Source organism: Mustela putorius, unplaced genomic scaffold (genome assembly GCF_011764305.1).
Source record: "Mustela putorius furo isolate JIRA1106 unplaced genomic scaffold, ASM1176430v1.1 tig00003901_pilon_pilon_pilon, whole genome shotgun sequence".
NCBI classification, from domain to species: Eukaryota; Metazoa; Chordata; class Mammalia; order Carnivora; family Mustelidae; genus Mustela; species Mustela putorius.
In genome coordinates, this window is record NW_025422049.1 from 8,244,882 (window position 1) to 8,263,609 (window position 18,728).

At 49.3% G+C, this 18,728-nt stretch overlaps 1 protein-coding gene across 11 annotated transcripts in view; it reads left to right on the forward strand.

Moving 5' to 3' along the window:
• Nucleotides 1-18,728, forward strand: part of SEPTIN6 (septin 6) — a 60,438-nt gene that overhangs the window by 27,857 nt on the left and 13,853 nt on the right. For all 11 annotated transcript variants that reach the window (XM_004762079.3, XM_045068238.1, XM_004762082.3 and 8 more), the window contains 4 exons: nucleotides 9,901-10,087; nucleotides 12,526-12,687; nucleotides 15,730-15,826; nucleotides 18,538-18,706. In XM_004762079.3, coding sequence (XP_004762136.1) covers nucleotides 9,901-10,087; nucleotides 12,526-12,687; nucleotides 15,730-15,826; nucleotides 18,538-18,706 — 615 coding nt within the window. The remainder of the gene's footprint in view (nucleotides 1-9,900; nucleotides 10,088-12,525; nucleotides 12,688-15,729; nucleotides 15,827-18,537; nucleotides 18,707-18,728) is intronic.

The following is an 18,728-nucleotide window of genomic DNA, read 5'->3' on the forward strand; positions in this document are numbered from 1 at the left end:
GGGAGGACTGAGCTGATACGGTCCCTTAGAGGCTAATCTACTTCCATTACACTGGTAATATCCTTATTGTTTTTCCTGATTATAAACATGATGCATACTAATACAAAATCAAATAATACAAACTCAAATAAGTAGAAATGAAAAGCCTCTCAGAAACTGGGCGGGAGAGCAGAGGTGGGGCAAGCTCCAGGGATTTGTAATAAAAAGCAGTGTTTTCTCCATACTGATGGGATCATTTGGGCATAGATAAGTCAGTGCAGCCGCACTGAAGCAGAGAACCAGAATGCAATCCTTTACCCATGGTGCATGGTCTTCTAAGAAGAGCAGTGATTAAGGCCGTACCCTGGGGAAAGCCACTGTTTAATAAAAGATGCAGAAGCATGGGATGCCTGGGTGGTTCAGTTGGGTAAACGTCTGTCTTCAGCTCAGGTCATGATCCCAGGACCTGGGATCGCGCCAAGCATCTGGCTCCCTGCTCAGCGGGGAGTCTGTTTCTCCCTCTGCCTCTCCCCACCTGCTCGTGGATCCCTCGCACTCTTAACTCACTCTCTCTGTCAAATAAATAGATACAATCTTTCAAAATCCAAAAAGATGCAGGAGCACAGGAACTGAAGAAGGAGACAGAGGACAGGCTAGAAAGAGGTGTGTTGAGAAACTTAGGTTTTGGTCCAGACCGACCTGGGTTCAAATTTCATCTTGCTACTCATGAGCGATGTTGGTACAAGTGTTCTGTGCTGCTCTTGGCTTATTGATAACTATTGTCCTGGCTGGTCCCACGCTTGTGGCTTCTTACGATTGCAAGATGGTCTCAGCAATAAGGACCAGGGAACTTGGAGACCAGAAAAGTTTATTATTTGCAGGTCCTGGAAAGCACATGGCACAGCTGGGACCACACAGTGAGGTCGCAGGATAGAGAAAGAGAAACCGGGTGTGGGTCTGGCGTTCTGCTTTTATTGAGATGGAGAGTTTAGGTCTAGGATTTGGTGGGCTTGCTCTAAATGGATGAATCTATTTATTTAGTTAGTTAGTTATTGGATTTTATTTATTCACTTGAGAGAGTGAGTGAGAGAAAGAGCACAAGCTGGGGGAAGTGTACGGGTAAGGCAGAGGGAAAAGATGACTCCCCGCTGAGCAGGAAGCTGGACATAGGGCTCAACCTCAGGACCCTGGGATCATGACCTGAGCCAAAGACAGATGCAAAACCTACTGAGCCACCCAGGCGCCCCTAGTTGGGCAAATTTAAAACATAAGAGAATTTTAAGCAGGAGAAGAGAAAAAACATGTGGCCCAAATGGTCTCTTATGGAAATCAACTAAGATTTCTGAAACAAAGTAGCCCCGTGGCGGGTGGTGGCAGTGGAGGGAGGGCTGACTCTTTACCTGAAGGAGGCTGGCAGTGTTTATTCCAGATAGTCAGCTTTCTTTGAAGTGGATACTTCTGCAATAAAACTTAAATCAGGCACTTGGCATGGCAGAAAAGAAAAACCAACCCTCGGAGCTTACACCATAAGACACTTAAATTCTCTATAGCTCAGTTTTCCCACCTGTAGAGTGGGAATGACGATAGTACTAGTATCTACCCTAGAGGGCTGTGGTGAGGCATACTTGCTGTGTTTGGCATATGGAATGGTCCAGCAATGCCGGGCACAGGGACGCTGGGGGGCTCAGTCCATTAAGTGCCTGCCTTCCGCTCAGGTCATGATTCCCAAGGTCCTAGGATTGAGCCCCGCATCAGGCTTTCTGCTCAGTGGGGAGCCTGCTTCTCCCTCTCCCTCTGATCCTCCTCCCACTTGAGCTCTCTCCCTCTCTCTCTCGAATAAATAAATAAATACCTAAAAAAAAAAGCAGTGCCCAACATAGAGTAACTAGGGAACAGAAGATATTGTTATGATCATTACTTTTATTGGTAGAAGAATCGAGGGAAAGTTGTACCATGTAGCATAATGGGAGAGAATAACAAATGGAACTGAAAAATATCCATTGGCTTTGGCAATATGAAGGTCATTAATACACTAAGGAATAATAATTCCAGGGAAGTTGTGGGTGGAAGCTAAATGGCCATGAGTGAATCGAAGATAAGTAAGTAAAGGCATCAGAGTAGCAAAAAGAGCAACAGGACAGAAAAGTGAGACTAAGATCAAATGCATGTTTACATGGGAATTTGCCATATGTAAGTCAGCAGGGAAAGAATGGACTATTCAAGAGAATGTGCTGGAAAAATAGGTCATCCATCAGGAAAAAATAAAACGAGACTGTCCCACACAAACACTAGGCAAAAAATAGATTCCAGATGGATTAAAAACAAATTCTAAAAATATAAGGAGAAAATATAGAAGAATGTTTTTATAGCTTTAGGGATCAAAGAAGGTTTTTCTAATTGTGACACAAAATCCCAAAGCCATGTAAGAAATGACTGACACATTTAAACTTTCTAAAATTAGAAAAAAAACCCTTTGCATACTGAAAGATGCTATAAACAAAAGACAAACTACAAACAAGGAGAAGAGATTTGCAACCTATGTCACAGACAAATGATTCTTCTCAAGTGTGAAAAGAGCTTCTCCAGTTCAGTGAGAAATAAACAGGTAACTGACAGAAGGGGGGGGAGTGAAAAGGAATAGAAATTGACAACTAACCTACAAACCCAGACTCATCCCACAGTCACCAGTGTTTAGGGAAGAGCAAAATGAAACAAAGATTTTTTATCCATCAGAGTTGCAAAAATAAGAGACAAAGAGACAATGGCTGCTAACACCAGCTAATTTCATTCATGTTGCTGGGGAATGTAACTGGATACAGATGTTTTAAAGGGCAGATGTGGTGGGACATACTAAAATCTTAAATGTGGCTACCTTATGATCCAGCAATTCCACTTGTAAGAATACAGCCGAGGGAAACAATTGCACACGTTCATGAAAAACATACAGAAGGGGTGTTCACTGCCGCGTTGGATACGGAATAAAAAAAAAATTCGTAAGCACCTGAAATTTCCACCAATAGAGCAGCTAAATGAGCTGCAGTTTAAAAAAAGGCAAATCTGTGTACACTCATGTGGGGATGTTATTAAGTGAAAAGAGAGGTTGCAGAATGATAATGATACACAGATCATGACGCCATTTGTATAAGCCCACCCTTCCCAATGAAACACCAAACACACCCCCCCCCATCAACGCAGAGAAAAAGATCTGTGAGGTGAACAAACAAACTGAAATCGTAGTTACCTCTGAGGAGGGGAGATCGAGTCCCAGGTTGGGTGTAGAGATTACTACAAAAAATAAATACAAACTTAAAAAAAAAAAAGTTGCTCCTGACCTCTACACACTGCCTTATCTCTTTTTCCCAGTTCAGGAAAGCTTTTTAAAGGAGTGGTCTACACCCACTTTCTCTGTTTTTGAGGCTGAGAGAGAGAGGGTGAGGGCTTGAACGGGAATGGAAGCTTCGAGGACAGAGAGAAGGAAGCAGGTATGAGAGAGAGAATCCACACCTAGTAACCTAATTGATGTAGGGGATCTAGTTCAGTTGATAACATTACACTAAATGTCAACTGTGTGCCAGATACGTGTGAGGTGCCTGGGATACTAAGAAATAAGCAAGTTGTGGTTTAATGGAAGGGACTAATACGTAACCTACAAATTCTACACAGTGTAGTGAGTACCGTAACAAAGGCACATGGAGAGAGCTGTGGGGAAAAGTGTAGCCATCAGCAGAGCCTGGTGGGGGTTTAAGGTGGGGAGGGGGGGGTCAGGAATGGCTGAGCTAAGTCTTGAAATCGTGTGGGATGCGCACAAGTTAGCCAACCGGCATACTGTGGGTATTCGGTACCTATCTGTCGAGTGAGTGAAACATACATTCAAGGGGAAAAAATTTTTTTTAAATACCTCTAAGGTTTTATCTTTCAAGACAAAATGGATCCACTGAACATTGTTAATGAGGGTGCTAATGAGGGTAGAAAACAGTCTACGATGTGTCGGAGACTGAGTGAGAATGAATGAATGAGTGAATGAATGATTCTTTCCAAAAGATCTCCATTTACCCATTAAATATTTATTGAACTTCTATTATATGCCAGGCCCTGTGGTAGGTGCAGAAGACAAGCTCTGTTCCTGAGGGAACAAAGGCATAGGGCAGTAGTTGGATAGAAATGTGTGGTTGAAGGGGGCTGGGTTGAGGAAGGATCTTCCTTTTGAGATGAGGGAAGAGTTCAGCACATTTACAGGTTGAAGAGTCAGTCGGGGGCGAGGACCCCGGAGATGAAACAAGATTCTCAAAGAGCCTGAAAGCAATGAGAGCGAGTGCCCAGAGGGTGATGGGCCTGCACATGATGAGACGAGAGGGCGGTTGGAAAGGGCTGATTCCGTTTTAGAGGGGGGAGAGACTGGCAGGAAATTGAGCTGCTGTGAGGCTGGTGGCCCCAATTTTATTGGTAATGTTGCAACTGAGACGTCTCTCGAAAGTGGAGATGTCACACGCGAGCAAGTTTTGGAGCTCGAGGAAAGCAGTGAAAGTTTGGAAGGGTCCGTGGAGGCCATGGGAAGGCAGCCAGTCAAGGTCAAGGTTGCTATGTCTGAGGTTGGAGGCCGTGGCTTTGAGTGCCAAGACTTTTGTGATGGCCTCTAGCTAACTTCACCAGCCTCCGTGTGGGAGCAGAGGGCAGATCCCGAAATGTTTTCAGCATAGCAATTTGCTGGCCCGCTAGGGTGGAGGGGAGATGAAGACGTTGATAAAAGAGTGTTTCAGGTCATCAGTCATGAGGTTCGGCCCGGGTGGAGAAGGAGATGAGGCCAGCGAGGGGCTGATTGCTGGTGAGACAATGGAGAGGTCAGGGTACCCCAGGAGTCCGTGAGGCAAAAGGTCAGGTGGAGGAGGATCCAAGGTGTCCAAGGTGTAAGATGGTTGGAAAGGTGAGAGGTCATGGTCAGAGAGCGGGGGGTTAGAGGATGTCTTGGGGGAAGCTGATGCGGCCAATGGTAAGATGTGTCGGTGGCTGAAGCAGATGGAGCCCGAGAGTTGTGGAGTTTGCACAGTCAGGGAATAAAGAGGCTGAAGTCTGACGGGTTGTCCAGGAGCACACTGCTGACTGCTGACACCCAGATTGGGAGAGAGACCGCATGGGTCAGGCGCCGCCAGAAGACGACAGAATAGGTCTCGAGCGAAAAAAAGGTTTTACGCTGAGGTAGAGGAGGAATTGTCTCGCAGTGGCATGGGGCGGCTGCAGGAAGGCCCACCCTGCTGACCCCAAGGCACACAGGCTGTGGGAGAGGACTTCTGGGTGGGACCGGGGAGTTTGCAGTTCCTACAAGCCAGCACGTTCGGCTCTGACCTTGTGCCTCCTTGGTTTTGCTGGCGGAGACGATTGTGTCAAGCACAGCGGATGTGACCAGGCCTTGTAGGGTTGTGGTTGTGGAGGGCACTCGGATGGCTGTGGCTATACAGAGGATGGCACGTGGGAGAGGGAAGAGACTGGGGTGACCTGGAGGTGTCTAGGAGGCGTCTAGGAAGGTGTCTAGGAAGCGTGACTGGGGGGCGGTGAGCACTGCAGCCATGGAATGCACGAGACCACCCCGGGATCACGTGTGTGCAATGTGTACAATGACGGCAAAACATGGTCCAGGACGGAACCTTCGAGACAGGCCAATATTTAGGGTGAGTGAGAAAGAAGAGTTCTGGGGGCAGGAGAGAATGGAGGCAGGAAGCCAGAGGGCAGTGTTTCAGGAAGGGACTTGTCATCGGTGTCTAAAAAGATGACAGCTGAAAAGTGCTTGCTGAGGGCGCCTGGGTGGCTCAATTGGTTGAGCAACTGCCTTCTGCTCAGCTCATGATCCCGGACTTCCAGGATCGAGTCCCGCATCAGGCTCCCAGCTCCGTGGGGAGTCTGCTTCTCCCTCTGACCTTCTCCTCTCTCCTGCTCTCTCTCACTCATTCTCTCTCAAATAAATAAGATCTTAAAAAAAAAGAAAGAAAGAAAGAAAGAAAGAAAGAAAGAAAGAAAGAAAGAAAAGTGCTTGCTGAGGGGGTAGAATCATTAGTTTTCTAGAATACGGCTGTTTAAGAAACCCAAGGTAGTCATCTGGAAAACAATTCTAATGAATACCAGTGCGGTGAGGTAGCCATTTTTAAAAAACATTTTATTTATTTGAGAGAGAGAGAGATCACAAGTAGGCAGAGAGGCAGGCAGAGAGAGAGGAAGGGAAGCAGGCTCCCCGTGGAGCAGAGAGCCCAATGAGGAGCTCGATCCCAGGACCCCGGAATCGTGACCTGAGCTGAAGGCAGAGGGTTAGCCACTGAGCCACCCAGGTGCCCCAATTGTCTTCCTTTTAGAGACTGAGTAATATTCCATTGTCTGGCTCTCCCCCATTTTGTTTAGCAAGGCATCAGTTGATGGTTACCAGGTCGTTTTTATCTTTTAGCAATTGTGAATAGTTCTCCTTTCTGTACTAGCTCCCAGCTCCCTTGCCTTCTTCCTATTGAAAATCTCCTCAAACTCGTTTCTGCCTCTGGACCATTACCTTTGTTATTCCTCTCCGGAATGCTCTTCTCCCAGATTCTCCCACAGCTGTCTTATACCTGTCCATGCAGTGCAGCTTAAAGGTCACATTGTCAGGGAAGCCTTCACAATCACTTTTTATCCCTGTTATCTAAAGGAATAAGAAGTAGCATCCAGACTAGGAATTGGTTTTTTTAAATATTTTTTAAAGTATTATCATTTATTAAGAGAGAGCATGAGCAGAGGGAGAGGGAGAAGCTGATGCCCCGTTGAGCAAGGAACCAGATGTACGGCTCAGGGCTCGATCCCAGGACCCGGGGATCATGACCTGAGCCGAAGGCAGATGCTTAACCCACTGAGCCACCCGGGCGCCCCAGACCAGGAACTGTTCTGTGCCTTTGGACTCCTTAGCAGATGCTTAACCCACTGAGCCACCCGGGCGCCCCAGACCAGGAACTGTTCTGTGCCTTTGGACTCCTTAGCAATCTAGTGAGGTCTGTGGACTCATTCTTCAGATAACCATCTTAAATGCCTAAAATATGCCCATTATACTAACAATACACTTCCCAAAATATTTTCAATTTGTGATTTAGTAACCCCTGTTACTTTATTAGTTCCTGAAGTAATATCTACATGCAGCTTGAATAACTATCATAATTTAGAGGGTGTGTAAGTATAAATGCTATTTTGAGCTATTTGTAATAACTGTAATAGGAAGCGAAAGCATCAGTGATTTCTATTGACTGTGAAATCACACATATTGCTAAAATTACTGTAGATCATTACCTACATTTGTACCTGAAAAACCGCTAAGCCTCGGTGAGGGCTCCGTGGAAACTATGTGTTTTTTTCCTACCCAAGTTGGTGGAATCTACGAATTCTCTCCATAGACCCCTTGGAAGTCTGTGAACCCCAGGTTAAGAGCTCGTGCCCTAAAATGTGAAAGACACACAGTAGTGACGAGGAGGGATGGGTTACGTTGGAACTGGGCTTTTTTTGGAAGACTTTCTTTTAGAGAGCGAGAGGGCAAGTGTGCGCCTGCGTGCACATGAGCGGGGGGGGGGCGGGGGGGGGGCAGACAGAGAGACTCTCAAGCAGACTCCCTGCTGAGCGCAGAGGCTGTCTCGGGTCTCAATCTCACGACCTGAGCCAAAACCAAAGTCAGACACCCAACCCACGGAGCCGCCCAGGTGCCCCTTAGAACTGGGTTTTGTAGCAGCTGGAAGCCATTGCAGGAGGCCGGGGAGTGATGAGTGGGAGGAGAAAACTGTCTTCTCCATCGTTCCACAGAACCTGGGTGTGAGAGACAGAGAAATTTCCAGCTGAGAAGGCACATGAGGGAAGCCTTGTCTTTGAAGGGGAGTCGGGTATCGCCCGGGAGAAGGAAACATTTGTGCACACTGCCTGTGGGAGTGAGGGATTTGGTGTATGGTGGACTGGAGGCCAGTGAGCACAGCAGAATGGGGTGGGGAATTCTTCCTATATTCCGGGTAAGTTGGACACCGAGGAGAAGATGAATCACCCAGGACTGGCCGGTTTGGCTGGTCTGATTCAGAGACTCCTAAGGGCCTGAGGCGGCAGCAGAAAGATAGGCCCAGGGCACCACCAGAGACTGAGGGGTGGGGGAGGGCGAGAAAAAACTCAAAACGCACTCTCTTCTTTCCTCCTCTGGTTCCTTTTTCAGAACAAAAAAAATGAAGTTTAATAAAAAAAAAAAAGTTATGTTGGAGCGCCTGGGTGGCTCAGTGGGTTAAAGCCTCTGCCTTTGGCTCAGGTCATGATCCCAGGGTCCTGGGATCGAGCCCCACATCGGGCTCTCTGCTCAGCGGGGAGCCTGCTTCCTCCTCTCTCTGCCTGCCTCTCTGCCTACTTGTGATCTCTGTTTGTCAAATAAATAAATAAATCTTAAAAAAAAAAGTTATGTTAAGGAGGGAAAAAAAAAGAAGCAGTGCCATAATTTGATAATTCAAATGAGCCAATCATCCAAAAATTACTTAGAGAGGTCAAAGGGGTGCAACCCCCTCCCTTGCTCCTAATTCTTCAGGAACCTTCTAAGGACCTCAGCAACCAAGAGATTCTTGGATGCTGTTCCCCTTCAGAATGATGTTTGGCTCAGAGGCATCAAAGGAAGGAATAAAAAAAGGATTTTATTTTTAGAATTTTCTCTGGGACTCCAAGATACCTTGCACCTGGATCTCTCCTCTGTATGTAGTGTTCAGAATCTAGGATTTAGGGGTTCTTTTTTTTTTTTTGTAAGCTATTTTCCCTTCTGTAGCAGGGGGATCTTTCAGAAAGGTTCCACTTGGGAGCTGCGGCCGGTGGGAAGCATTGGCCGGGCCCTGCTCTCTTTGATTCTGTTTCTGTCTCTGCCAGCTCACCGTGCAGAGGCAGAGCTGAAGCCGTGCTGACCTAGTTAGAGCTGAGGCAGGCTGCAGAGGTGGCAGAAATGGCCCCGGAGAGAAGAGAGAAGCTTCCCAGGACAGGGAGGAGCAGAGGATTGGCTCTGGTTTCAGACACCCTGGCAAGACTTGGGGTCATAAAGGGGACTATGTGTAGAGACTGTGAGCTGGGTGTGTGTGTGTGAGTGTGTGTGTGTACATGTGTGTGGGGGTGGACAATCTTTACCAAATGTTGTCCACTTGCTTAGATTTTAAAGTCATACTCTTGGAGGAAATGAAAACCAGAAAAATATGTGGACCTTAGGGGAGCTAGTGGGCAGTGTCATAAACCCAGTGAGACTGAGCAGAACCCAGGCTGTTCTGAAAAGCTCCCCCTGCAGTGGGTCAAGGAGCGGTCCCAGCCCCCACCAGGTCCCCAGCTCCCACACTAGGCACTGGGGAGAGACGCAGGGAGCACGGACGCAGAACCAGCCTGGAGCATAGTCAGCCCACCCCCGGGACTGCCCATGGGCCCCACGCTGCCTCGGGCCCCCATGGGGGAGAGAGGAGTGCCCTCTGTGGCCTCTGGCCCTCAGAGGGACAGTCTATTTGAGGGAGTGGTCATCCTTGGCGAGTGACAGTAAGTGATCCGATAGCCTTATTATTATTATTATTATTATTATTATTTTATGCTCCAGGGTCAGAGAAGGGATTTCTGGCAAAAGTGGGTAAGGCTTTGTGGAAGAGGAGGTGAACAGTCCATGACCCTGAGGGGTGGGAGGGCAGGACTGGGCTGAGAAGGGAGACACAGGTGGTCCAGAGCGAAGGTACGCCCGGAGCTGAAGTTGGACCAAGGAGGTGGCGGGCCCTTGGGCCCGACGGGACAGGCAGGCCAATCAATGGGGTATGGAGGAACCCAACTGGATGAAGAGAGTCAGATGACCCAGGGCATTTTAAACTTCGAGAAGGGACTGTCCCGAAAGCGCGGGTTTGGAAGCAGTTGGGCCATGTCTCTGCTCTTCCCCACCTCACCCCCCAGCTACAAGCCCATTGTGGAATTCATTGACGCCCAGTTCGAGGCTTACCTGCAGGAAGAGCTAAAGATCCGCAGGGTACTGCACACCTACCACGACTCCCGAATCCACGCCTGCTTGTACTTCATTGCCCCCACGGGCCATTCCCTGAAGTCTCTGGACCTCGTGACGATGAAGAAGCTGGACAGTAAGGTACGAAGTCAGGGGTGAGGGCGGGCGGGAGGCCGGGCACATGGAAATCGCCCTTACCCGTCTCTCGGGCCATGCAGGTGCCAGATTGCAGAAGATGCTCTGGGGCCTCCTCATCCTCCCCTTCATTCCCTGATCCTCCAGAGAGATGGTGTTCTTGATCCAGCACCCACGTTGTATGCTTTGTGATCTGTTTTCCTGGTGTGGGGCATGGGTTAACCTCTGAGGGTTAAGGGTGGCTGCAAGCAAGATGGCCGCCTGGGCCTAGGGGCTCAGCCTTTGGCAACGGAGAGGTGTTTTCTTCTTTGCCCCAAGATTAACTGGCCTGTTCCAGAATCGGACATGGCAAACTGGATTTTGAAAGTTACTATTTCTATTATCAGTAATAATTTTAGTAACAGCAGCTAATGTTTGCTAAATCCTCATTATATGCCACTCTGAGGCAAGCACCATCTGGACGTCTCCTGGAATTCTCACAGCCCAGTAAGGCAAACACCGTCATTATCCCCCACTTACCGGAGGAGACATGGAGGCTCTAAGAGGTTAAGGGACATGCCTGTTGTCATGCAGCTGGCAGAGTTTAGATTTGAACTCAGATCCCTGGCGCCATGTTCTGTGGCCTCCAGGCCTGAGAAAGGTGGCTGCGGGAATCAGTCGTGTCCTTCCCTGAAAGGAACTCAAAAATGTAAGTCCCACGTCAGATGGAAATCAGACAAGGATTCGTCCTCTGAAAGGACTATTTACTGTACAAAAGAATAAAGGCAAGATTCCTTAAAAAGCCTAATCCAATTTCCCCCTAAAATTTCCTATGTGCCTGGCCCTGGGGCGAGTACCGTATATGCATTATTTTATTTCATCTTTCCAAGAATCCAAGGTGGTGGTTACCATTATGCCCACTTCCTCTTGAGAACACTGAGGCACAGAGAGCCAAGTGGCTTTCCCTAGGTCAGACAACTTGTAAGGAAGGGGTCCAGGATTTGGACCTGGCTGTCTCTGACTCCGAGGTATTTTATTTTGTGAAATTCAAATTTATATGCATTACTTAGTAGCCTATTCATGATAAAAAGACACTTTCAGGTCAAATCAAAATAGAAGCAAATTTTTGATTTTTTTGCCCCAGGATGCTCACCACCCACGAGAACTGGGCTGCTCTGGAAAGGTCGCTATGCCCTGCGTGTCCTGTATAGGGCAGCAGAGAGCCACGCACCGGTGGTCTGGTGGGTGGGTTGGGTGGAGTTAATCAGCCTTTGGCACATGCTGGTCCTGAGTCCATGGGGACACCGTGGAAAGTGACAAGGAGAATTGGCTCTGTCTGCTGTTCCACCTTGGCAATGGCTTTGACCCTCCCACCACCCCCCGCTGCCCTGTGTCCTTCGAAGACTTCAAAGAACGTACCTGTAGGGTCCCATCTTTCTCTGAGCTGCGCATGACACTGGAGACAACCTTTGCGGGTACTCCTCAGGTAAAGCATAAAGCAGGCTGTCTTTAGCCTCCAAGTGTAGAGCTCCTCCTGGGGCCCAAGGACTGTCGATGATGCTTCCCATCCCCTGCCCCAAGTCTGCTGGTGGCAACACCTCTGCCCCGCACGTGAACCTGAGCCCAGGTGTGCTCTGTCTCACGAAGACACGTGCGTGTCACAATTCTTTACCTTCCCGCTGCAAAATCCCTGTCTCTCCTTGGAGTCATTTCAGGGGCCAGGGCTCAGGTGGATTGAACCTTGGTGTGGCGTTAGGCCTTTGTCCTGCTGTCGGCAATAGGACATATCCACCTGCTTGCTTTGTACAGAAATTAATCGCAAAACAGGCAGGGTAACTCTTGTTTGCATGAGGTGTCAGATCACACTGGAGACTGAGAGGGTCCTCTCCCTCCAACTGGGTTGGTTCATAAGTTTACTGCTAGAAAGGAGGTGGGTCCCTAACACACTGGGGCAAACCTGCCCCAGATAGGTTGGAACAATTTACTGTTGACAAGGAGAGGCCCCCTGCCCTTCTTGTCAAGCACAGATTCCCAACTGTCATCTTTCTGCTTGGAATCACTCAAGAAGTGACCTCGATATTAAGGTATCACACAGCTCATCGATTTGGAGCTGAGCTGGTTAAGATTCTGGAATTAGGAAGAAGGCCGAAGTTGGATCTGGATCCCAGTTCTGCTACTTACTGCTCTGTGGCCTTGGACAAGTTACCGAGCCCCCCTGTGCCTCGGTTTCTCATCAGTAAAGTGAGAGGGGTGTCTTCAGGATTCATTGTGGTAATCCATGTAAAGCACTTAGTTCAGCACACAGCACTGAGTAAGCGACCCCCATCATCATTTATTATGCTGTGATTTGGCTACAGAGGTGGCCAGTCCTGGGCTGGTGGGTTGAGCTCGTGGGAGTCCTCTGTCACGCCGCTATCGGTCGCAGATTACCAACAGAGATTCTGCTTTGCGCCTCCCTTCGGCAGGTGAACATCATCCCCATCATTGCCAAATCAGACGCCATTTCGAAGAGTGAGCTAACCAAGTTCAAAATCAAAATCACCAGCGAACTTGTCAGCAACGGGGTCCAGATCTACCAATTCCCGACAGATGATGAATCAGTGGCAGAGATCAATGGAACCATGAACGTGAGTGTGGGCAGAGGAATTCAACTTGCTGACTTTGCTGTTTATTTTTATTATTTTTTATTATTTTTCTTCTTTAGAAAGATTTCATTTATTTGTTTTTGCGAGAGAGCGAGAGAGCATGCATGAGCAGGGGGGAATGGCAGGCAGAAGGAGAGGGAGAAGCAGGGAGCCAGATGGGAGGCTCGATCCCAGAACCCTGGGATCATGACCTGAGCTGAAGGCAGACGTTTAACTGACTGAGCTGCCCAGGCGCCCCTGTGTTTATTATTATTATTTTACAAACTAGTCGAACAATACCATCCATTTTACTGCAGTCAACTCTCCATCGTCTGAATCTCGGGTGTTTATGAGAAAGAACCCCGAACCCAAACAGCTCCTCTCCCTTATCCTTGGCTGCTTCAAAGCCTCAGAGACGCAGAGATTAATAGCCAGAGACAGAGGGAGGGAAAGGCCAACTTTAGGGAGAGTCTGGAGCTGGAGATTCGGACCTCTCCTTCCAGCCTCCTCTTTGATGCTGCTTTGGGTCTAAACCAGCCCTCCCCCCTGCCCCCGGGACTGCCAGAAAGGCAAACAGTCTTCCTCTCTGACCAAAACAATGCCATGACAACCACAGCAGGGAAAGTTGGCTGGCTTCCGAGACTCTGGATCATCGAACCCTCTCCCCACCAAGGGAGGAAAAAATGACATATAGCCTCCAATTTTTCTGGTGACTAGAGAAATGTTATTTTTAAGTTTCAGGGTGATGCTTTGCTTTATTAAGTGTGAATGAATCAAAAAGAAAAAAAAAAAAACAGCATCCCGACTTGCCATCTTTCCTCTCTAATCCCACGACACTACCCCCCCCCCCACCAGAAGAATGAGTAATGTGCAAGGCCGGAGTCAAACATCTCTTCAAGCTTCTTTACAATGTGTTGATGCTGTTGCTGTGAACTCTTCAATGTTGTGATTTCAAGGAGACAGCTAATAGCTTTCAGAAAGCCTCTGCTTTGAGAATAGATTTTTTTTCTCTCTCTGTTGAGAGGCATCAGTTTTTCCTAATGACATAATGCCCGGGTATAGCCAGGCTCAGGAAAGACTGGTAATAAAAGCCATTTTTAGAAAACTTTCCAGCTGCCACCGCCCCTGAGTTATCATTACGGTATCAGCTGCTACCTTCTAGAATTTGGCAAACAAATTAGCATAGCGGGGCGACAAGTCATTGTGTCCTCCCGCCTTGGTGCCCGTCGGTACCCCCGAGATGCGTTCGTTATTAGAAGGCCCTTAGAGGAGAAAGGTCATCCAACCTCCCAACTGTAATGGATGTTTTGGAACTGGAATAGACTCATTCATGCCAACTGGGTCATCCAGACTTTTTTTTTTTAATTTACTTTTAAATATTTTATTATTTTTATTTGTTTGAGAGAGAGACAGAGAACACAAACAGGGGGAGCAGCGGGCAGAGGGAGAGGGAAAAGCAGGCTCTTGGCTGAGCAGGGAGCCTGACGCCTGGCTCGATCCCAGGACCCTGGGATCATGACCCAAGCTGAAGGCAGACGCTTTACCGACTGAGCCACCCAGGTGCCCCTATCCAACCCTTCAAAATATACTGAGAGGAATGCAAGGTAGACACAAGACAGGAAAGGTGGTGAATCTGAGAACAGACTCCCAAGAGGAGGCTTGAGAGCTTCTCAGTTTTTGGAGACTGGCTGTCTGACATCAGGGGACACTCCACCACTCCCCACCCACGTTTCAGGGGCAGTGCCATCCTGCTGCCATCAGAGTCTCCTTCCTGGGCCCATAGCTGCAAAGTGCCACCCCCGGGAGGGTGTTTGCTTGGAGGGCGTACCCTGACCCTACTCTGCTTGACTCTCTGTGGGTCGTCTAAACCACCCAACACTCAAGAGCAGCAGAACGCGGGCCAAAGCCCGGCCCCATGCTTTTCTGCCTTTTGTGGCTAGCTGGCTTCCAGCAGATGCCATTCAACCAGGAGGCAGCACGCGGGTGGCAGCGGGGGGCCAGGAGGGCCCGGCAGCAAAAGCACGGTGGCCTTACTGTTCCCTGGCAAGATTTGGGCCCAGGAGTTAGGGACCTGGGCGAGTCGTTTTCCCCAGATTGCAAGTGGATGAGAGTATGAGAACTGCCCCATAGGGCTGTCATGAGAAGCCAGTGAGAGCTGCCCAGCAGCGCCCTGAAAATTCCGTTTGTGGATGCTTATCAGAGCAGACTTTGCTGCTGGTTGCCAAGCGTGTGCCGTGAGAGGTCTCAGGAGCCCTGGCGGGGGCTGGGCCTTCCTTACCATGGGCAAGGGCTAGAATGACTGTGCGGTGAGCAAGAGGGGAAGCCAGTGACCCTGTTCCCTAACTAACCAAGGCCTGTGGGGAGAAATCTAACAGGCCCAAGGGAAGACAAACTGATCTTTTTTTAATGCCTTTTTTCTCTCCTTGAGTTTTTTTTTTTCTCCCCTCCTTTCCTCGTGAGCCCAGAGAAATCCCTGCCCATTTCACACAGCCCCCTCCATCGCTTTCGGCTAAGAGCCGGGAATGCGCCAGAAGGTTCTCTTTCTCACTTCCTCCCCCGGTCTAGCCCTTTGCCATCGCTGCCCTCTGGCTCTTTTGTGTCTTGTGGCTGAAGCCCTGGCTCTTGGCAGGAGGAGTGGCATTTTCCCAGAAAGTGCTTAGGGGTGGATTTGAGGGTCCCCACCTGTCTTGGGGTCCTGAGCGGGAATGCCCGGATGTCCCTCCGACTTCAGTGCCCCCATTGCGCCCCGTGTGTTACACACCCAACGACCCTCACAGTTCAGTCCCCTCCTAGGATCAACGCAACATTTCCCACGGCCACCCCAGCCGGTGTTCCATGTACCCTTAACCTCCTTTTTCCTCTGTCCCCACTTCAGGCACAGTGAGCGGAGTGGGAAGGGGTGGAGGGGGTTGCTGAGGAGATGCTCTGAGAGCAGCTGACAGAAGGTGACGGGAAAGTCCCCGTCAGGCAACGGTTGTATCAAGGGACCCTCGGCGCCTTTTTCTGGGAGCACTGCTCTAAGCCTCAGTTTGCCTTCTGTTCCAGGCGCACCTGCCGTTCGCTGTCATCGGCAGCACAGAGGAGCTGAAGATCGGCAACAAGATGATGAAGGCGCGGCAGTATCCTTGGGGCACCGTGCAGGGTGAGTGAGTCTCCAGGAGATAGGGCCCCTTTCCCTGTGTCCAGCCGCTGTGCGACTAGTCCCTAACTCATCCCCGGTCTCTACTCAAATGGCTGCGGCTTCCAGCAGCTCCGCCCCGCCCCCCGCCCCCAAATTCTCTGCCATGAGCAGGTCTCTTGGTCTCTAATGGAGAAGTTCCTGGAACAAAAACATTCAAGAAAACATGGGTATTGGCTTCAGGTGCGCCTAGGGCACCAGGAGACGTACAAGAATATAGTAGATGAGTAGCAGACAACCCAGAAAGCCATCTGAAATAGATCAGATGAATTGCAAAACATTCATCTAATGGGATATCAGTGGCGAAAATGAATGGATTATAGTTACTCATACACGAATGAGTCTCAGAAACATAAGACTGGGCTTAATAAATCAGAGAAGCATACATGCTGTATGGCTCCATTGGTGTGAATTCCCAAAGTAGACGACACTGAAGAAGATTGGTCTTCTTAGGAATTCATACGTAAGTGGCAAAACAGTAAAGAAAAAGGAAGGATGGCAAAGCCCGAAGTCAGAATAGTGGTTCAGCCTCTTTTCAAGTCCAGGCAGAGACACAAAGGTGCTGGTACTGTTTCATTGGAATTGTAGATACATTGGTATTCATTTTTTCTTCTTTATTTCTGTGTGTGTGTGTGTGTGTATAAATATTATACAATTTCAAAACAGACATATATACACTCAGGAAACTTCCTTTTGTGGTCTGCCTGACCCGTGGTAAGTTACCCATGGAACTAGTCAGTTCTGTGGATACAGCAAGGCCTGGGATGCTGGCCGTGGGTAGAAGAAGCTTCTGGTCCTCCAAATCTTCAGCTCTAAGCTGGGTTTTAGAGGGGTACCATGTGCAAGAGGGCCACTGGTGTTCTATATGCTCATCCCTGCCACTGAACAAACAACCGGAAGTGGGTGGGAAGTTAATCCACTTTGCATATAAAGCTGGCATGCTTCTGGGCACACCGGAGCCTCTCCAGCGGTCGCTGGATTTTTCCATAGGTAGGACAGGACTGGTTATTGGAGCCGTGCTAGGTTTTGGTCTTCTCTGCCATCTGGGGCCAAGATGCTTTGCTAGGAACATTTGTGAATGGTTCCTGGACCCATAGTCCTAGCTGGGAATGAGTTTGTGGTCTGAGAGACAATCATGTGGAGTAAAATGAGGAGAAACCAGCCAACTGGTTCCAGTGACTTCCTGCCATTTAGATCGTGCACACCTAACCGGCAGAGGGGTTTTTGAAGGTGTTTCATGTAAGTTGCAGTTCACTGTTCTGTTCAAGTGACCTTGGAGTCAATCCTTCTGACCGGCCACCAGGCATCACTGTGCGGAGATGGAGGAAGAAGAGCTGGTCCGGAGAATTGCCTGACTGATGCTTATTTGCTTATTTAAGTAATCTCTATACCCAGTGTGGGGCTCAAACTCACGACTCCAAGATCTAGTGTTGCATGCTCTTTCAGTGAGCCCGCCCAGTGTCCCAGGGCCATGGGTCTCAAGCAGAGGGGTTATATGAGCTGACGTGAGCGTTGAAAAGGTCACTCTGTCATTTCAGACTCCCTCCCTGCCCTCACTCCCCTCCCCCAGGCCCTGGAAGACAGAACCTAGGGTGACTAGGCCAGTTTGTCATCTCAGACAGCACTGTCCCCTCATGATCAGGCCAGACACCCCCACCGTCATCCAGCGTAGGCACACAGCCCTGTGTTCCAACCACAAGTCCACTTGGCTATGATTTAGTCTCTGTTTCTGTCCTTCTCGGCCACTGCCCCAACTGCAGACCTTTGCCCTACTCCTTTGACGGGGAGCATTTTCATTTGGGCCAGAAAGTGGGATCCGCTTCGCCCGGTCATCACTACTGCTGTCTGTCACCCTCTGCCCTCTAAAACACACGTCCTTTGAATCTCAGACCTACCATTCAGGCAAGTCATACCTTGGTTCATACCCTTCCTGGTCACTGCAGTGTACAGAGGTCCTAGTTGTTTCCCTTTATTCTTTGGAGACTTGGCGCCTGCTCAGAGCCCCCCCTTTAGCTCACCTGCATTTCATGCCCAACCGCCACTTGCTAGCCACGTAAACTTGCCTAACGTTATTGAGACCTTGTGTGGACCCTTTCCCGATCTGCCTGATACATTCTCATTTTTCCTTCAAGAGCCTCTCTAGTGAAGCCTTCACTCTGCTGGGGCACCTTCGGCCCCCACCCGTCCTCTGGGCTTGCACCATACAGGCCTCCGCTTTGGTAATTTTTGCATTGTATTTGCCTGTTTGCTTCCAATCTTCCACTCCACTGTAAGCTCCTTAGGGCAAGGCTCCGTGACTTCGTTTCTGAATTCCTGGTGCCTCACACAATACTGAGAGCAGAGATGCCAGAACTCTTCATGGGACGGATGGCTGAATGTGCATTTCCCATGAATGCAAAGGCGGCACAGAGCAAACAGACGTTCCCGTGAGGTGCCACGGAATGCCTTCTTAGATTTTTTTTTTATGGTTTTGTAGTTTTCCATTATTGTCCGCCTCGTAACTGTTCATGTGTGTTTTCCGTGGAAAAGGGGATCAGGAGGCCAATTCGCAGGCTGTGTACACCCAGATGGAGGGGCCATGTGGCCGGGAGGCCTCTGGCCTCTCGATCGGTCCGTTTCCGCTGCTTCTGGCCCTCCTCTCAGTGCGCTTTCAACCCCCCTCCCCTGCCGTGCAGTGGAGAACGAGGCCCACTGTGACTTCGTGAAGCTTCGGGAGATGCTGATCCGGGTGAACATGGAGGACCTCCGGGAGCAGACCCACAGCCGGCACTACGAGCTTTACCGGCGCTGTAAGCTGGAGGAGATGGGCTTCAAGGACACAGACCCCGACAGCAAACCCTTCAGGTACCCCTCCAGCCAGCCTGGC